Consider the following 18,949-nt stretch of genomic DNA (forward strand, 5'->3'; position numbering starts at 1 on the left):
GATGGAAGGAATACACAGAGTCACTATACCAAAAAGAATTGGTCGATGTTCAGCCATTTCCGGAGGTAGCATATGATCAGAAACCAATGGTACTGAAGGAAGAAGTCCAAGCTGCACTGAAGGCATTGACAAAAAACCATGGTGATGGAGGGCATAATTTTAATGGAGTAGAGCTGGGTTTGGTCAAGTTAGAAGTGCTTTCAATTGCAGAACTATAATGACAATGACTTGCATTTATTGAAGGTACATTATCTCACTTTACATGTACTCACCAATTTAATCTTCATAAAGATTTATGAGTGTTTTTATTATCTTTATTTTATGGATCAGGAAACAGAGACTCAAAAAGATTAAGGAATTTCCACAGGGTTACATAGCTGATGTGTGGAGGGGCCTGGATTCAAATCCACATCCCCCTCTCCACCATGGTACCCAGAGTCCCGTTGACTAAGACAAAATCAACATAGGAATTTCACTCAAGGATATTCTAATTTCACACTAAGATTCCATGACATCCAAGAGGGACTATAAACAGATAAACCTCATGTATATAATCAGAAGTGAGATAATCAGAAGTCAGCCTTTGAGGCTATGAAGACACAGACCTTACTTCTCTGGCCATTTCCTGCCTCCATCTCCTCTTCCAGCATATCCCTTCTCAGCCCTCATATTCATCAAGTCCTGGTCACCATATACTCCTCTCTGTTTGGCTACAGTTTTCTTTGTTATGCTTCATTATTCTCTCATCCTGACTGGCAGGGTCATCCAGAATCTCTACCTCCCAGGACTTGGAGGACTAGAGCAGCATGTTGAACTCTCTCAAGATGCTTGGTTAGTTCACCATCTTACAGTACAGTGTTGGGTGCTTTTTCTCTTGTGACCCCCAATACCAGTCACTCCTTCTTGTTCCCAGTAGAGTTCCTATTCTTTCCAAGCACAATCTAACTTCGCTTTTCTGTATCCACCCTTTCCTACTTAAACAGATAAATAGACTTGCCAATCTACGTAAGACAGATTTATAATTAATATAAGCCTAAACTACGACCCCAAAATGGATGTGTTTCAGAGTAGAACTGTGCTCCGTAGGATTTTCAATGCTACAACCTTTCCGAAAGAGATCATCAGGGCTTTCTTTTGAGGAGCCTTTCTGGGTGAATTCAAACCAACCTTTTCAGTTAGCAGCTAAGCAATTAACATTTGCACCACCTAGCTGGGTGGGTGCCTGCTAAAACAGAAAATTTAGGTAGGTTCAAGAGTCTCTTCACATAATAACCAAAACATCCAGGATACAATAAAAATTACGCATCACAGCAGAAACCATTAACATCACAATTTGGATGAAAAAAGATAATCAACAGATTCTAATACCCAGAAGAATCAGATGTTGAAGCTATCAGACAAGAATTTTAAAGCAGCCATCATAAAACACTCTTCAACAATAAATTATAATTTCTCTTCAAAAAAAAATGAAAAATCTCTTTAAAAAATGAAAATTACTGAACCAAAAAACACAATAACCAAATAGAAAAGTCTCTAAATGGACCTAATAGTAGAGTGGAGATCGCAGAAGATAAAATTAGTGAACTTGAAATAAAAAAACATAATATCACTTACAATTGCTCCAAAGAGGATAAAATATATAGATATAAATCTTAGAAAATATGTGCAGAATCTGTATGATGAGAATCACAAAATGCTGATGAAAGAAAGCCTAAATACTTGGGGAGACATTGTGTTCGTGAATTGAAAAATTCAGCATAGTAAAGAAGTCAATTCTTCTCAAATAGATCTATAGGTTTAACACAATTCCTATCAAAATCTCAGTATGGTTTTTTGTACACGTAGACAAGATAATTCTAAAATGTATATAAAAAGGGAAAGGCTCGAGAATAGTCAAAATTTCTGAGAAAGAAGAATACAGTGGAAGGAATCATTCTTCCTGATGTTAGGGTTACTATATAGCTTCAGTAATCATGACCACGTGGAACTGGTAGATGGATAGACACATAGACCAATGGAGCAGAACAGAGAACCCAGAAATAGATCCACACAAATACGCTCAATTAATTTTTGTCGAAAGAGCAAAAGCAATCCAATGGAAGATGGATAGCCTTTTCAATAAATGGCCCTGGAATTAAAAAAAAAAAAAAGAACCTTGACCTACATCTATCTTATACAAAAAATAATTCGAAATGGATCATGAATGTAAATGTAAAACTATAAAACATAGGAGAAAATCTTCATGACTTAGGATTAGGCCCGGAGTTCTCAGATCTGACACCAAAATGTCAGAAAAATTGATAAATTGGACTTAAGAACATAAAGAGATAGATAAGTAGCCAGGTAGGTAGATGATTAGATAGGCAGGCAGGCAGGCAGGCAGGCGGGCGGGCGGGCAGGCGGGCAGGCAGAGAGAGAGATCTCTACACATTTACATTCATTGACTTATAAATACATACAGGTAGTCCCCATTTTATGACATATTCGAGTTACAATGAACTACACTTACCACCGTCTTTTTTTTTGTACACCTTATCATTAGTAATAAAAAAAAAATATGTACAACATAAAATGCTAAAACATATCTGTAAGTTTACATGCAATGTTTCCAACTCCCAAAGACAAAGATCAGATTTATAAAGAACTGATAATACAAGGCAATAATAATGAAAACTAAAAAGAAAAAAATGAGGTATTCATCTTCTGTCAGAACCAACTTGGCATGGAGTCGTCGGAACTGAACCACATTGTAAGTCAGGGACTACCCGTAAATATGTAGGAGAGATAGATGTATTCACAGATTTATACACTATTCACTTCTATATCTATATCTACATATGTTGTTGTTGTGAGTTGTTGTCAAGTCAATTCCAACTCACAGCGACCCCATGTGTGTCCATTAGAACTGCTCCATAGGGCTTCCTCGGCTGTGTCCTTTCAGTAGCGGATCATCAGGCCTATCTTCCGAGGTGCCTCTGGGTGGGTTCAAACCACCAACTTTTTGGCTAGTAGTCACATGTTTAACTGTTTTTGCCACCCAGGGACATATCTACATACAGACATATATAAAAAATCAGAACTTCATATCAATAATCCAATTCCAATCCAACACCACAAGAATCATTCTAGTTTTTTCTCTTTCCATCTGTAACTGTCTGACGGTGAGAAACCTGGCTCCCATTATCTTTAATATAGTTACTTATTTGATTTTCTTCTGTGTAACTGATCTCCCGTTGCCACCCCCCTCAATGCAAATATACCCTCCCCACCATTTACAGACTCAGGCCCACTCCTCCTTCTATAAACACACGCACACGCACACGCTCACACACACACATACAGATACACTTCTCATCCTGTTCAGGCTTCAACACTCCATGCTGGGATAGTGCAGTTCCTCACTGGCTACCCAGTATGAACATTTAATAGCTCTTGAACTGAACGTTTCAAGAAGGGAAGCGAAGAAGAGAAAGAGAGAAAGGAAAGGATTGTGTTTTATCATTACTGTAACCCAAGCACTCAGTATCTAGTATCCGGAGTTAGCTGAGTTAGTATAAGCCTAATAAGTGCAGGAGCCTTATTTGATCCATTGCTGTCTCCTAAGTGCCCAAGACAATGACTGGCACTCTGCAATTATTTAATGAATATTTGTTAAATGAGTGATTGAGTCAGTATGTTCACAACAGCCTCACATAAATAAATATGCATAGGTATTTTGGCCCTATGGCAATTTTCAAATTTTTCAAAAACCTCCATAAGTTTTTAGGGTTTTCCATAAATATATGTGAACCCATGATTAGGACATAGTTAATTTACTGTTGAGTTTCACCTGAGCTAAACTATAATGAAGCAAAGAAAGAGGAAATATTACCTTCCAAGTTGACTTCAAATTTTGCAGGGTCAGGAAATAAGTTAATGTCCTTTCTAACTCCCACAAAACATAATAGCAATTAGGGGTGTGTTTCTAATTACCAAAGTGGATAAGAAAAGACAACTACCCCAGATACAAATAAGCATCAACAAAATATGATGCATGTCTCAGCCAAAATGGAAGTTAACTTCCCATCAGAAACAGTGGCAAGAAAAAAAAATGGTGATCGAAGGACCAAGTTGGGAAAATAATCATTCCAGATCTATTCTCTACCTCTATGTGGAAAACATTGTCAAAGTACAAGCATGGAAGGCCTCAAAAACATCACCACCTACCTTGGTATAATAACCCAAAACCATGACGTCAAATTTTTAGTCTGTAGTGGACTAATGAGCTTTATCTTCTAAGCATGGAAGTGAAGAATGACTCACTCTCAATTTAAAAATGTAATAATGAACCCTGACATTACTCCACCCAGACCCTTTCCTCAGATAACCACCAACCTGAGGGCAACTACCCACCTACAGAAGTAAACCCAGCAAAGTTACTAATTAGGAAAAATCACCCAATTACACTAACTTGCTGAGGCTGGCAAGCCATGTTTTACTCTATGTAGGCAGAATTTCATCCAGAACACCCTTGAGAATTGTCTATAAAAAGACAAACAAAACAGTTGAAACGAGAAGGCACTCCATTCTGACTTTCACGAATACAACAGCACAACGGGCTTGCCCTGACACCATGTCTCTCCGGCTTTCCAGCGGATCCAGAAGGCCCTGTCCCCGACCCACCACAGGATCGCTCAGGCTCTCCAGTGGGGGAGCCAGCTTTGGGGCTGGAAATGCTTGCGGCATACCTGGACTTGGAAGTGGCTTCTCTTGCGCCTTTGGTGGCAGCTCATCGGGAGGAAATGTGGGAGGAAGCAATTCCTGCGCCAGCTTTACTCTGAACGAAGGGGGCCTCCTTTCTGGTAATGAGAAGGTGACCATGCAGAACCTCAATGACCGCCTGGCGTCCTACCTGGACAATGTGCGTGCTCTGGAGGAGGCAAATGCAGACCTAGAGCAGAAGATCAAGGGGTGGTATGAGAAATATGGCCCTGGTTCCTGCCGTGGTCTTGATCACGACTATAGTAGGTATTTCCCAATAATCGAAGATCTTAAAAATCAGGTAAGAGTTGATACTCCACAATCATTTTTATGTACTTTTATTTCTAAATATACTCTTCCTTTCTTCACTAAGTTCTAAAAACATTTAATACCCCTAGTTATGATTTTTTTTTTTAAAGGAAATTTCAATTTAGCATTAGGAATAAGCATTATGTAGATTCAGTTGGTTAAACCAGTTACGGTCGAGTCAATTTGACACAACCCCACGTGTGTCAGAGTAGAACTGCGCTCCGTAGAATTTTCAATGGCTGGTTTTTCTAAAGTATATTAAAAAACTAAAAAAATTTGCCAGGACTTTATTCCAAGGTGCCTCTGGGTGGACTTGAGCCTCCAACCTTTCAGTTAACAGCCAAGCATGTTACAGTTTGGTTAACATCGTGATATGTCACTGATTATCCAGTAACTATATTAGCTTTTATTGTTTCCATTTTCTGATTTAAAAAAAATACTTCTGATTTTTTTACTGGTCGTGATAAATTGCCCTTAAAAGTTGAATTTCCTGTTCCTAGATCATCACCTCCACCACCAGCAATGCTAGTGCTGTTGTACAGATCGACAATGCCAGGCTGACAGCTGATGATTTCAGACTCAAGTAAGTCGCCTCACAAAAGGAAAGGAATTCATGATGATTAATGCAAAGCATTAAGCTGAATTTATTATTTGACCCATCCTTTAAATATTACCAGCTCTTATCCCAAACTTGGATTTAAAGTACACTGAATGTTATTACTTTTCTATACTTGGCTATTAAATAAAAAGTGTGAACAATTATAAAACTATTGCCTAATATCCTGGTTCTTTTTCTGTCAAAGAAATACCTCAATATTAAAGAAAAAATAATAATAATTATACAGTAAACTTTGGAAATGTCTCGTAGCTAAATCAGCCACTTCAAAATTCTAGAATTTTAACATTTGATCATTGATTGATTTTGGTGGCTATTTCTCCAATCATGTAATAAATTGGAAAATCATTAACACTTTCGAGGTATGAAAACGAGCTGGCTCTTCACCAGAGTGTAGAGGCTGATGTCAACGGGTTGCGCAGAGTTCTGGATGAAATAACCCTGTGCAGAACAGACCTGGAGATTCAGTATGAAACCCTGAGTGAGGAGATGACTTACCTCAAAAAGAACCATAAAGAGGTAAGAGATGACAATCTACATTTTCCTCTCCCTCTCCAGATACTACCTGAGAGAAGATAATGAACTTGACCTCTTAATTACGAAGTTGGTGTTAAAGACCCGTTGTCTGATAGGCAGGAGGCCTGAGTTGTCTTTAGAAGTGGGGAAGTATTTGATTTGATTCACCTTTGCTCTCTTATCAAGTTTCCCGTGGGAAAAAGGAAATCATGTTTTCCAGTCAAGGTTATAATAGCAGTGTTTGACTATGTGATTATAGTTAGGTTAAAACACCTCCTTAGGAGACTTCATCTAATTAGATAAAACAAATATACTTTAAGGACATCCTAAGAAAGCTAGACATGAATCCCTACATAACAGTGGCAGATTTAAAACACTGAAACGTTTACTGTATGTATTAACTACATACATTTAATATTAATGCATATTCTTAACAGGTATGGCTATAAAAATAGACTAAATTAAACTGTTATACCAGAATTTACACTTCCAGATAAATTATATACTTCCAGAGTGGTCACTGTTTGAAGCTAGATTCATAATCAGGTCATATAGCTACTGCTCCAATCGCATCTTTGAACCACTGTTTTATAAAAGAGAAAACATCTTTATCCTTTGAAAATTAATTTGAAATGCTTTCATGGCCAAAAGACTTCTACAGTCAAACCAAAGGCTTAAAGCAGGAGGCCAAGCTAGTCACGAGGCTGTCTGAAGAAAAACATTTACATGGGTATACAGGTTCGAGTACAGTCCTAGCCCAAGGTGATTACTCAACAGGTTTTTGATGAATTGAATGCAATTGACATTTTTAATGCCTCACTTACAGGCAAACCCATATGCACCTTTTGGATCTTTTTCTTTTTCTGCTTGAACTTCGAAGTTTTCACTAAGTCCTCAGAAGTAAAAAACACCTCTGGAGATAGAGAGGGTATAAGGACCACCAGCGAGGAAAGGATACTAGAATTGCCTGAAAGGTTTGATGCAGGGAGGAAAGAGGGGCTCAGTTACTGTCATTAGGACTGATCTAGGGTGTGGGTGGGAAGAGAGTTTCTGCAGCACAGACATAAGCTGATTCTCGTTGTTTCAGCATAGACTGTCTTAGTTGTGATGGCTGCCATTTACACCCTCAGAAGTGACTAGTTGCAACCCGATACCATACACCTCAGACACAATAATGAGTAGACTTCGGCAAATAGAATCCAACTTCTATGATGATAATAATAATTGTAATAACTAGCGTTTATTCAGCATTCATATGCCAGGCAATATTGCTAGGCCTTATTATTATTAGTTCTTTCACAGCCCAGGGAAGAAATTTTTATTATCCACAATTTTTCAGATAAGAACATTGAAACTGAAATAGGTTAAGCAACTTCCCCAAGTTCACACCGCCACTACAAGGCAGAACCAGGATTTACACAGATTTGTCTGACTCCAAACTCCATCATGACACTATAATGCTCTTGATATTCAGCTGGGATATTTTAGAAGATGATGTTCTTCCCTGGAAACAAGGAGGTAGAATATGAAAATATATATAGTGTGCAGATATTATATATTTATTTATATATAATTATTTCAACTGTTCAGAATTATTCATAATAACTCAGCCCTTCGACAATGTTCATGTTGCTTGTGTTCAGGGTGTAGCTGAGTTGAGAACCCATCAAAACTGGTCTCTAAGTGGAATGAAAACCAATCCACAAAGGTGAAGATATTTAGGCTACCAATGAATATAGTAACAGTATGGAGGACAACTCATTTTAAGTATTCTAAGGATTTTCATTTGGAGAGGGAGTCCCTGGGTAGCACAAACAGTTAAGTGCTCGACTACTGGCTGAAAGGTTGGTGGTTCAAACCCACCCAGAGGTGCCTGGAAAGACAGGCCTGGCAATCTGCTTCCAAAAGGTCACAGCCTTGAAAGCTCTATGGAACACTTCTACTGTGCACACATGGGGTCCCCATGAGTCAGAATTGATTCAAAGGCAACTAACAACATTTAGAAAAAATATTAAGAATTTTTCTAAACTAAAACCAGTGGATAAGAGTTACAGGAGCAAGAGTTTGGCTCACTATAAGGAAGCACTCTGTAACAAAACTCTTTAAAAATGAAACAGGCTATTTTCTTGGATAGTGAATTCACCATCATTGAAAGTTATGTCACTGGCCGGGGAATATATAATATAGAGGGAGGGGGTCTCTTCACAGTTTGGGAAGTGGAACCAGGTGAACTCTAACAATCTTTCCAAAGCCAAGCTTCTAGATTTTCCATGAGATTCCTGCATAGCTAAGATGAACGCCTTTTTACATCTAGGAAATGAAAGTTCTGCGGTGCGCCGCTGGAGGCAACGTGAACGTGGAGATGAACGCGGCCCCGGGGGTGGACCTCACCGTCCTGCTGAACAATATGCGCGCTGAGTACGAAGACCTTGCAGAGCAGAACCGCAGGGATGCCGAAGCCTGGTTCAATGAAAAGGTAAATGTAGCCCAGAAAACAATCCCTCTCCAGTTTTAGTGATGTCAACAAAACTAAAGTTTGCTGTCCTGCTTACATCATTTCAGAGTGCTTCGCTGCAACAGCAAATCTCTGAGGATGTTGGGGCCACAACCTCAGCCAGGAGTGAGCTGACAGAAATGAAGCGCACTCTTCAAACGTTGGAAATTGAACTGCAGTCTCTCTTAGCCACGGTATGAAAAGGATAATTTTTAACCATCTCCTAGGTTGTCATTTTAAATAGGTGACAGTTGATTTTAAGCTTTTGAAAATATGTCTATATATATTTTTATGTCATTAACTTAAAACATTCAGAAAGAATAGGATTTTATATATAAAGCTAAAACAGCAGGAAAAAAAAAAAAGATTTGCTCTTTTTTTTCTATTGTGATGAAAAATACCCAACAAAACATACGCTAATTCAACAATGTCTACATGTGTAACTCAGTGAATTGATTACATTCTTCAAGTTGTGTAACCTTTCTCGGTATCTTTTTTTCAAATTTGCTCATTTTTAAGCAGGGTCATAAAGTTGTCTTAACTATATGTCAATGTGAAATCTAAAGCAATTATAGGCAAAGTTAACAAGAGGAGAAACTAATTCCAAAACAAATCTCTGCATTTTTATAGATCCATCTCAGGTTCTCTTTATTGTTTCCTAACAGAAACCCTGGTGACATAGTAGTTAAGTACTACAGCTGCCAACCAAAGGGTCAGCAGTTCAAATCTACCAGGTGCTTGGAAACTCTATAGAGCAGTTCTACTCTGTACTATAGGGTCACTATGAGTTGGAATTGATTCAATGGCAATGGTTTTTTGTTTTTTTTTAACAGAAGCACTCCCTGGAGTGTTCCTTGACAGAGACAGAAGGCAACTACTGTGCGCAGCTCGCACAGATCCAGGCTCAGATCGGGGCCCTGGAAGAGCAGCTGCATCAGGTCAGAACCGAGACGGAGGGTCAGAAACTCGAATATGAGCAGCTCCTCGACATCAAGGTCCATCTGGAGAAGGAGATCGAGACCTACTGTCTCCTAATAGATGGAGATGATGGGTAGGTAAAACAATTGAAAGGGAAGATGCCATACACTGAAATCTGCTTGAATCTTAGATCTCCGGAAAGTGAACATGAGCTAACGTAACCGCATTCATGAATGCTAAACACGGAACACAATAGTGCCAAGATACAAATTAGGAACACCTAACAACACCAAAAGGTGACAAGTCCAGTGTCTATGGCATGAAAAGTTAAAATATTACTTCTTGATATTAAAATAAAGTAGTTTCAGCTGTGTAACTCACTAAATATATTCTTACCAAGAGCTCATGAAAGTGTAATAGTGAATCTAGAATCTAAGGGGTTCTCTCTAAATCACTCTCTTTTCTGCTGTTTCCAATAATATATGTTCACAGGGCTTGCAAGTCTGGAGCTTTCAAGTCTAAAGATTATGGTTCTGGAAATGTGGGAAATCAAGGGAAAGGTAATTAGAATGAACTTCTGTTTTTATGCTATACTACCTCATTTTCAATAGAATTCCTGATTGTTTCTATCGAACCATGACTTAGTAAGAACAGAGAAAATAAAGATTTGTAGTAGAAATCGGTAGGCTAGATGTCTAACTTCAGTGATGTGGATGTGTGCTGTTTTTAAACAAAGTTAGCATGCCAACATGTTTTTAGCTAAGCAAGAAATCAAAACTCACAAATAGTCACTCTAAGTACTTGTGCTTACTGCGCAATAAATAAAATATTAAAAATAAAAATATAAGTATTAAATAATAAGATCCTATTCTTCCTTTAATTGATATAATTTCTTATTCATCTTTTTTCAACCCTTCAAAATCTCCTTTGAAATATTAATTTTTAGATCCAACCAAAGCCTTAGCGGTTAAGAAAGTTCTTGAGGAGGTCGACCAACGCAGCAAGATACTTACCACCAGGCTCCACTCCCTGGAAGAGAAATCTCAGAACAATTAATTTGAGACACAACAGAGGACATACTCCAAATGCCCTCAGAGAAGAGAAGCCATTATAAATCCATCTGGGAAAATGAGCAAGTCTAGAAAAAGGTCTATCCTGTTATCTTTCTATTACTGAAATATAATTTCTATCTGGGCAGTCAATGGCAGTTTATCTCCCCATTCACCTGAAAGAACATCACATACAAATATGATGACTCATTTGATTACCCTACAGAAATCTGTTGTCATTTCTTTGTATTCAATAAACCTTCTTCCTTCAGCAAGTTATCACTGGTGGTGGTGTCTTACCTTTAAAATGTACATGTCTGTAGTACAAACATATGAACACCTAACAGCCGGGACAGCTGTCTATCCACAAGGGGAAAAAATGAAATTAAACTCCTTCTGCCACAATCAATCTATTTTAGGTGTATGAAAGGTCTAAATGTGAAAGGCAAAATCTTTTTCTTCTAGAAAATAAAGAATTTCTTAAATAAGATACAAAAGTACAAACTATTAAGGAAAAGATTAATAAGTTTGACTACAGTAAAATTTAAGTGTTTCTGTTTTAAAGGCACCATAAAGATGTGAAAACACAAACTTGGAGGAAATATTTGCATCAGCCCTAGTGGCCCAGTGGTTAAAGTGCTCAGCTGCTAACCAAAAGGTCATCAGTTTGAACCCACCAGTCATTCTGCCATGGAAGAAAGATGTGGCAGTCTGCTTCTGTAAAGATTTGCAGCCTTGGAAATCCTATGGGACAGTCATACTCTGTCCTATAAGGTCGTTATGAGTGGGTTTTTATAATCAACAATGTCATAGTATCCAGAATATAAAAAGGACCTCTATAAATACCCTCAACGAGATGGATTGATACAGTGGCTGTGACAATGGGCTCAAGCATAACAACAATTGTGAGGATGGTGCAGGACCCAGCAGTGTTTCATTCTGTTGCGCATAGGGTCGCTATGAGTCGGAACCAAATCAACAGCATCTAACAACAACAATGATTCAGTAAGAAAAAGACAGACAACACTCTAAAAAATGACATATAATTTGAACAAATTCCTCACTGAAGAAGAAATCCATAATCCAGTGCATCCACGATTTCACTAGTAATTAGGGAAATGCAAACTAAAACCACAATGAAACTCCTTTTCACACCGTCTACGTGGGTAAAGATCAAAAAGTCTTACTGCATCAAGTGTGGATGACAATGTAGAGCATCAGAAATTCTTACATTCTTGTGTGGTTGTAAATACGATCTCTTTGAAAATAATTTGGTTTTGCCTAATAAAGTTGAGAATGTACATACTCAATAACCCTGAAATTTCATTCCTAGGTATAGAACTTTGAAAGACCCTTGCACTTGTGCACCAGGAAACATTACCAAAAATGTTCATAGCTGCATTGTTCATAACAGCAACAATGTCATTGTTGTTGTTGTTAGGTGCTGTCGAGTTGGTTCCAACTCATAGAGACCCTATGTACCACAGACCAAAACACTCCCCAGTCCTGTGCCATCCTCACAATCATTGTTGTGCTTGAGCCCATTGTTGCAGACACCGTGTCAATTCATCTCGCTGAGGGTCTTCTTCTTTTTTGCTGACCCTCTACTTTACCAAGCATGATCTCCTTCTCCAGGGACTGATCCCTCCTGATAACGTACAGCAATAGAATGGATAAATTTAGTGTGGTTTACTCTATTCATATAACAGAATATAATACAACAGTAAAAATTAATGAACTCTAATCCCTGTGGTGGTCAGACACGGATGTGCCACCAAGATACCCATTCAATTAAGACTTCTCACCACCACTTCAGGAGTGTTGGCAGCAGACAGCCTTCAGCTTTGGTCCCTAATGGATTGCCTCAGCTGCCAGAGTCTTCTCACCCAAGGTCACACCCTTTCCTGGAGTGCTCACATCCAATGACTGATTGATGCAGGAGTATAAAGGTCTCCCATTGCTGCCCAACTCAGGACAGTAATGAACAGGCCACTCTGGCTCCAGAACTCAGCATGGAGGTCAACTTCTCCCCCATCCCAGTCATGCATCCTTCTCCCTTCCACAGGTGTTGACCTCAAAGGCAATTTTTAATAAGCATCCTGCACACTGATCTACTTCCCAGGGAACCGAACTGCAACTGCCACACACACAACAATGATTTGCAGAAACTTTAAGTCAAATGAAGGAAGCAAGTCACAAAGGAATACTTATAGTATGGTTCCATTTGTATAAAGTTCAAAATAGATTAAACAACACGTTTAGAGGTGCATACGTAGACGGTAAAAGTATTTTTTAAAAAGCAGGTAATAAAACCCAGGATAGTGGTGACCTCCAAGCTGAAAGAAGGGAGATGCCTTTGGGGAGGACCAACAGGGGCTCTGAGATACAGATACGATTCCATTTCTTAAGCTGAAGGGTTGATACACAAGTGCTTGTTTTATCATTATTCTTTAAACTATACAGATAATTTTTGACCTTTGTATGGGAAATATTTTACAATAAAATATTTAAAAAAGAAATGATGCCAAGATCATAAATAAAGATGACTAGAAAATAATGACGTTGTTGAGAGAAGTAGCAAACCTGAAATAGGATGTCAGTGAAATGGAGAGGGGATGAGTTTAGTTTGGAATGTGGACACTGAAGTGAGGACAAGTAGATTAATTACCTGAAAAGAAGAGAAAGAACTAGAGCAGGAAATGAAGTTTTGTATTTCTACAGCAGGGAGACAACTGCTGAGACCCTGAAAGCAGATGAGAATGAAGAACTCTCTGTATAAAGAGCTGAGGTCTGAGGAATGCACTAAGTAGTGGAGGATGCAGATGTTGATGAATTAGACAAGAGGGTCAGAGGAAACCGGGAGGATTCGGAGTTAAGGAAGTTAGGAAAGAGTATGGTGAGTTCCCAGAACAAACAATGCAGTCTTTATCAACACCTGTGTAAAACACATTCCCTGACAAATAGAAAATAGTTTTTGATGTTATGACATTTGGGTTCCTTGACACTGTTCCCATTCATTTAATAACTATAATCAAAGATTTGCTCAGTAATAAGACTTGTGTTCAGTCAGTAATCATACTCTTTAATTTGGAACCCCACCCAACCACCCTATACCCCACTGCTGTCGAGTCGATTCCGACTCACAGCCACCCTAATTTGGAACGCATTTTTAAAATTTAATGACAGTTATATTATTAAAAGAAAACAACTTTCTGGAGATGTTTCCAGAGTATCTACTAATATATGGTAGCCAGCATGTCAACACTGTTGTATCAAATTTCTTCTGCCACTGTCATCATAGCTTCTCATTCTTGGTTCACCATAGGGTTTACTCACAGCAATTATGAGAATTTTCAGTTATTTACATTGATATCTTAGCAGATAAGGTCTTACTTCATGCAATTATAAAATTGCATCTATAATTACTTTGACTTAAAGTTATATCAACACAGACCTGCATAGGCAATAAAATTGCCAAAATGGTGGCTATACAGTCAATTATAGGAAAATCTAAGAGGAAGGAGGGGGAATGACATCGAAATTAACATTTAATAGTCTAAACCTTATCTCTGCAAACATCTCCAATATTGTTTTCAAATCTTTAAAACCTATATCACCTTGCTATTTAAAGAGTGAATATTAACTGAAAACTTTTAACTGATACTCTCAGAATTTTTTTTGTGTGTGTGGAATAATTCCAACTCAGTCCCATTTCTCTTCTAATCTTTGTAAAGGAACGTAGATTGATGAGTCTGAACAAAGGTAATATTGGCATCTATTATTCATTGAGTTCATCATAAGTATCAACTGAGTGCCTACTACAATACAGGTACTATTCTAGGGGCCCAATTCATGGGAATCAAGCAAACCCAGTTCTGGTTTTTATGGAGCTTACATACTAATGGAGAGAGACAAGCAACGGACAAGTAAACAAGCATGAGGATGTTGGATGCTACTAAGTGCCTTAAAGACAATAAACAGAGTGGTGGTTTGGAGATGGGTGGCTCCTTTAGATGGGATGAACATTGCAGGCTTTTCGAACGGGGTGACATTTGAGCTGAGACCCAAATGATGACAAGAAACAGATCACGAGAAGCTCTGTGGGTAGCTAGTGGGTAGCAAAGGCCTCCTGTCAGGGAAAAAGCTTGTTCCAGAAACAGAGGCATGGCTGGTGTGGCTGGAACAGAGTGAACAAGGAAGAGGGAGGTTCAAATGAGGCCATGGGAGAAGCCAGACTTTATTCAAGTTCACTGAGAAGCCATGGGGAGGTTTAGACCAGAGAGTGCAATGATTCTGGAAAAATTACTGTGGTTGCTGTATAGAGAACGATTGAAGGAAGGCAGGAGTAAAAGCAGAGAGGTGCTTGCAGTAATCTACATGAGAGATGACCTAGCAGTGAAGACTCCCACTCATTCTCCTGTGGGAGTCTTCCCAGAACACCCACTCCATGGCACCTATACTCCACAGCCTCATACTGTTTTGTAATTGCCTATTTACCCATTTATCTCGTGATTTGACTGTAAACTCCTTGAGGGTAGAGGCTGTTTCTATCATCTCTGCATCCTTAACCCATAGCACAATACCAGACTCAGAGGTGAAATGAATGAATGATGTGACACAGGCTTGTATCAAAACAATTAGAGATGGCACCTAAGGCCTAAAAGGAACTAAACAATTAGTCATGGAAACTTTTAAGTGCCAAAATAAACTCTGACCACCCTGTACCACTACAGCATAATAAATATCCAAAAGAAATTTATTAAAAGAAGTATAAGAGAATCAGTTAATCAATTTGGGGAAAAAATTACACAAAGGGTCGCTGTAAGTCAGAATCGACTTGATGGCAGCTGGTTTGGTTTTTTTGGTTTTAGTTTTCCTGGCGTCACTTAGGTGAAAATTTTGAACCCTGGTGGCACAGTGGTTAAGGGTTCAGCTACTAACCAAAAAGGTTGGCAGTTCAAACACACCAGCTGCTCCTCAGGAGAAAGATGTGACAATCTGATTTCATAATTATGACAACCTTGGAAACCCTATGGGCAGTTCTACTCTGTCCTGTATGAGTTCTCCATCATTGAAAGTTATGTCACTGGCCAGGGAATATATAATATAGAGGGAGGGAGTCAGAATTGACTCCACGGCACACAATTATAATGATAATACAGTACCTGCTTCAGAGGGTTGTTGTGAGGATTAAATAACTAATCTATGCACTTTGAAAAGTGCCTGGTCTGTATTATTAAACCCTCAATAAATGTAGGTATAATGATAAAGAATAATAAAAAAAAAAATTTTAATTAATTCCATATTATCAGAAACCTTTGAGGTTATCTAGTCCATGCCAAGTTTCCCCATGAGGGGACTGAGGCCTGGGAGGATGGAGTAATTTATTCAGAGTCTCTGGTACTTAGAATGAAAGATGGAATCTTATCTATCCTCCCAAAATTGAACGATAATTCTCTGCACTTTGCCATAAGGTTCAGGCAATGTATTGAGTAAATCGGCCAACTCAAACAAAATTGATCAGGAGGAAACGACCTAGTTCCAATGAATGCATTGCCAAAATGGCTGGTCTAATCCTCTTCCTTGTGATGCCTGCAGGAACTCGGTGCCCAGCCTGGCCAAGATGTTCCTGCTCAGACAGGAGGGAACAACACGGCAAGGCGGTCAATGTGCTTGAACTAGCATCTAAGGCTGAAAGCTTTCCAAAAAGGGAAGAGGAACACAACTGCATTGGTTCACGAAGGCCTCCTATCTTCTTGATGTGAAAAGGAGTATATTTATATACAGTACTGAGAGATCATGAGGATTTAATAACTTTACAACTTAACCAAAACTCCTCAGTCCAGTTTATAGGTATCAATGAAATCTTACTAACATTTTGTACTAATTTCACTTTTCTAGTTCTTTAATCCTCACCTATTGTCGAGGACTGAATTGTGTCCCCCAGAAATATCTGACAACTTAGCTGGGCCATGATTCTCAATATTGTGTGATTGTCCACCATTGTATGTGATCTCCCTGTGTGTTGTAAATCCTATCACTTTGATGAGATGGGGTGGATTTGTGGCAGTTACATTGATGAGATATACAAGATTAGACAGTGTCCTAAACCATTCTCTTTGAGATATAAAAGAGAGAAGTGAGCAGAGAGACAGGGGGACCTCATACCACCAAGAAAGCACATCCTTTGGACCTGAGGTTCCTGCACTGAGATGCTCCCAGACCAACGGAAGACTGATGACAAGGACCTTACTCCACAGCCGACAGAGACAGAAAGCCTTCCCCTGGAGCTGCTGCCCTGAATCCGAATTTCTAGCCCACTGGACTGAGAGAATACGTTTTTCTTTGTTAAAGCTATCTACTTGTGGTATTTCTGTTACAGCAGCACTAGTTGACTAAGACACCTATGAACTACATACAGAACCTTCAGCCCTGTAAACTGCTACTACTAACCTTTTCCACTATAATTTAATGCTGTGCCCTAGGTCATCAATATCCTCAAATCTCGTGATGCTACAGCTACTTGACAGTTGCCATCTGAAAAGTGAGAAAGGAAACATCCTACCCCATCTCCTTGGAGCTCTGTTCTGTAGAGGGGTCTCACAGCAGGACCCCAAGATTTCAGCTTCAGCGCATTCCTCCCCTACACCCTCCTCACCCCTACAACTGCCAGGATGGGTGAGCATTCCACATTCGAGACCACCATGCCCCTCCTATATCCAGGCCCTGTTGCCAAGTATAGCTCATGGTAGACTCCTTCTTTCCTAAAAATGAATTCTGTCAATGAAGTCCTGACACATGCTACAGTATGCTGAGTGAAGTAATTCAGTCACAAAAGGACAAATATCGCATGATCTTATCTATATGAAATACCTAGTATAGACTAATGTACAGAGATCAAAGTTTAATAGTGGCTACCACCAGAGGTGGGGGGCGGGGGAAGGAAGCAGAAATCATTGTTTAAGAAACATTGAGTTTCTGTTTATGGTGATAGAAAATTTGGCTACAGCTATTGGGGATGGTTACACAACATAACTGACGTAACTGGTATCACTTGAATTGTACACTTGGAAGATGTTGAATTGGCAAGTGTTTACAATGATAAAAAATTGAATTCTCTCTTAGAGGTCTTCTTTAATATTTAGCATCCATCAGGTCCCTGCCAGTTCTTTGCACATGCATATATCCAAAGCCAAATCATGGAGAAGGCTGGAAATCCTTTCACGGAGGCCCCTCAGCCCCTATATACAGCAGATGAAAGCAATTCCTCCTTGGCATACCCGAATCACCACTCTGGGTCAGATTAACAGTATAACAGTACTCGGAAGGCTTGACCATACAAGAACGGTGTGTGTGTGTGTGTGTGTGTGTGTGTGTGTGTGTGTGTGTGACGGAGAATTGAATCAAGGTGAGCTTAAGAAAAATTTACATTCATTGAAATCATTTTCTGGGTAATTAAAGCAAAAGTGGGAAATTCGGCCAATATAAATGTACATGTTTCAGACATATCAGAAGATAGCATTTTTCAATCTGTTGCCACAATCACATTTCTAGGCCTAGAAAAAAGAAAAGAAAGAAAATACAAATGGGTGCTCTTTCAATCTGACATAAAATTGCTTCTTCTGGGACTCACCATTTAAGCCATGCCATAAAATCCACACAACCCCTTCCTCCCCACCTTCAGTGAAGTCTGGGGATACCCAGATCTCCAGAAAACTAACGTGGGCATCACAATTAATTTAATGGTGGTTACACTTAATATTTATATCGCACTTTTGAATCTTTATATACAGACACATAGTATGAATTTGATCTTCACAAAAGGTAAGAGGTATGGTGACCATTTGCAGGTCAAGATTCAGACTTAGATCTATGTTACCTGTCTTATCCTAGGTCACAAAGCAACTAAATGACAATACAGGACTTGAACCCAGGTCTCCAAATTGCTGGTCCAATACTCTTCCCACCTAACACACTAGCCTACAAATTTGGCAAGGATTTCAAAAAATAAATCCCCTGAAACTTACTCAACGAAAGAAGTGATTTTATACAAAGTGTTTTAAAAACAGATGGGCAGACAGAGAAACAAATAGCTGTGACTTCTTTTCTTCAAAGTGGACCTAAAGTGCTTGATTTTATCAATGATCAATGTCAAATGAAAAGAAAGTAAATAACGTTCACTTCTCTAAGAATTCATCAAGACAAAGACTTAACGCTTCTAAGTTAATGAAGCAAGTGTGATTGTCAGAGAATCATAGGAAATTGAAAGATTTCATGGGAAGTTCTCCTTAATTATAATTTTCACCA

General features: G+C 38.9%; 1 protein-coding gene across 1 annotated transcript; it reads left to right on the forward strand.

Moving 5' to 3' along the window:
- Positions 1 to 4,612: 4,612 nt before the first annotated feature.
- Positions 4,613 to 10,689, forward strand: KRT25 (keratin 25). Its single transcript, XM_003414716.4, has 8 exons — positions 4,613 to 5,041; positions 5,550 to 5,632; positions 6,028 to 6,184; positions 8,496 to 8,657; positions 8,744 to 8,869; positions 9,509 to 9,726; positions 10,086 to 10,153; positions 10,540 to 10,689. The coding sequence occupies exons 1-8, from the start codon at positions 4,613 to 4,615 to the stop codon at positions 10,647 to 10,649; spliced, it is 1,353 nt and encodes a 450-aa protein (XP_003414764.1). The 3' UTR covers positions 10,650 to 10,689.
- Positions 10,690 to 18,949: the final 8,260 nt, after the last annotated feature.

Source organism: Loxodonta africana, chromosome 18 (genome assembly GCF_030014295.1).
Source record: "Loxodonta africana isolate mLoxAfr1 chromosome 18, mLoxAfr1.hap2, whole genome shotgun sequence".
NCBI lineage: Eukaryota > Metazoa > Chordata > Mammalia > Proboscidea > Elephantidae > Loxodonta > Loxodonta africana.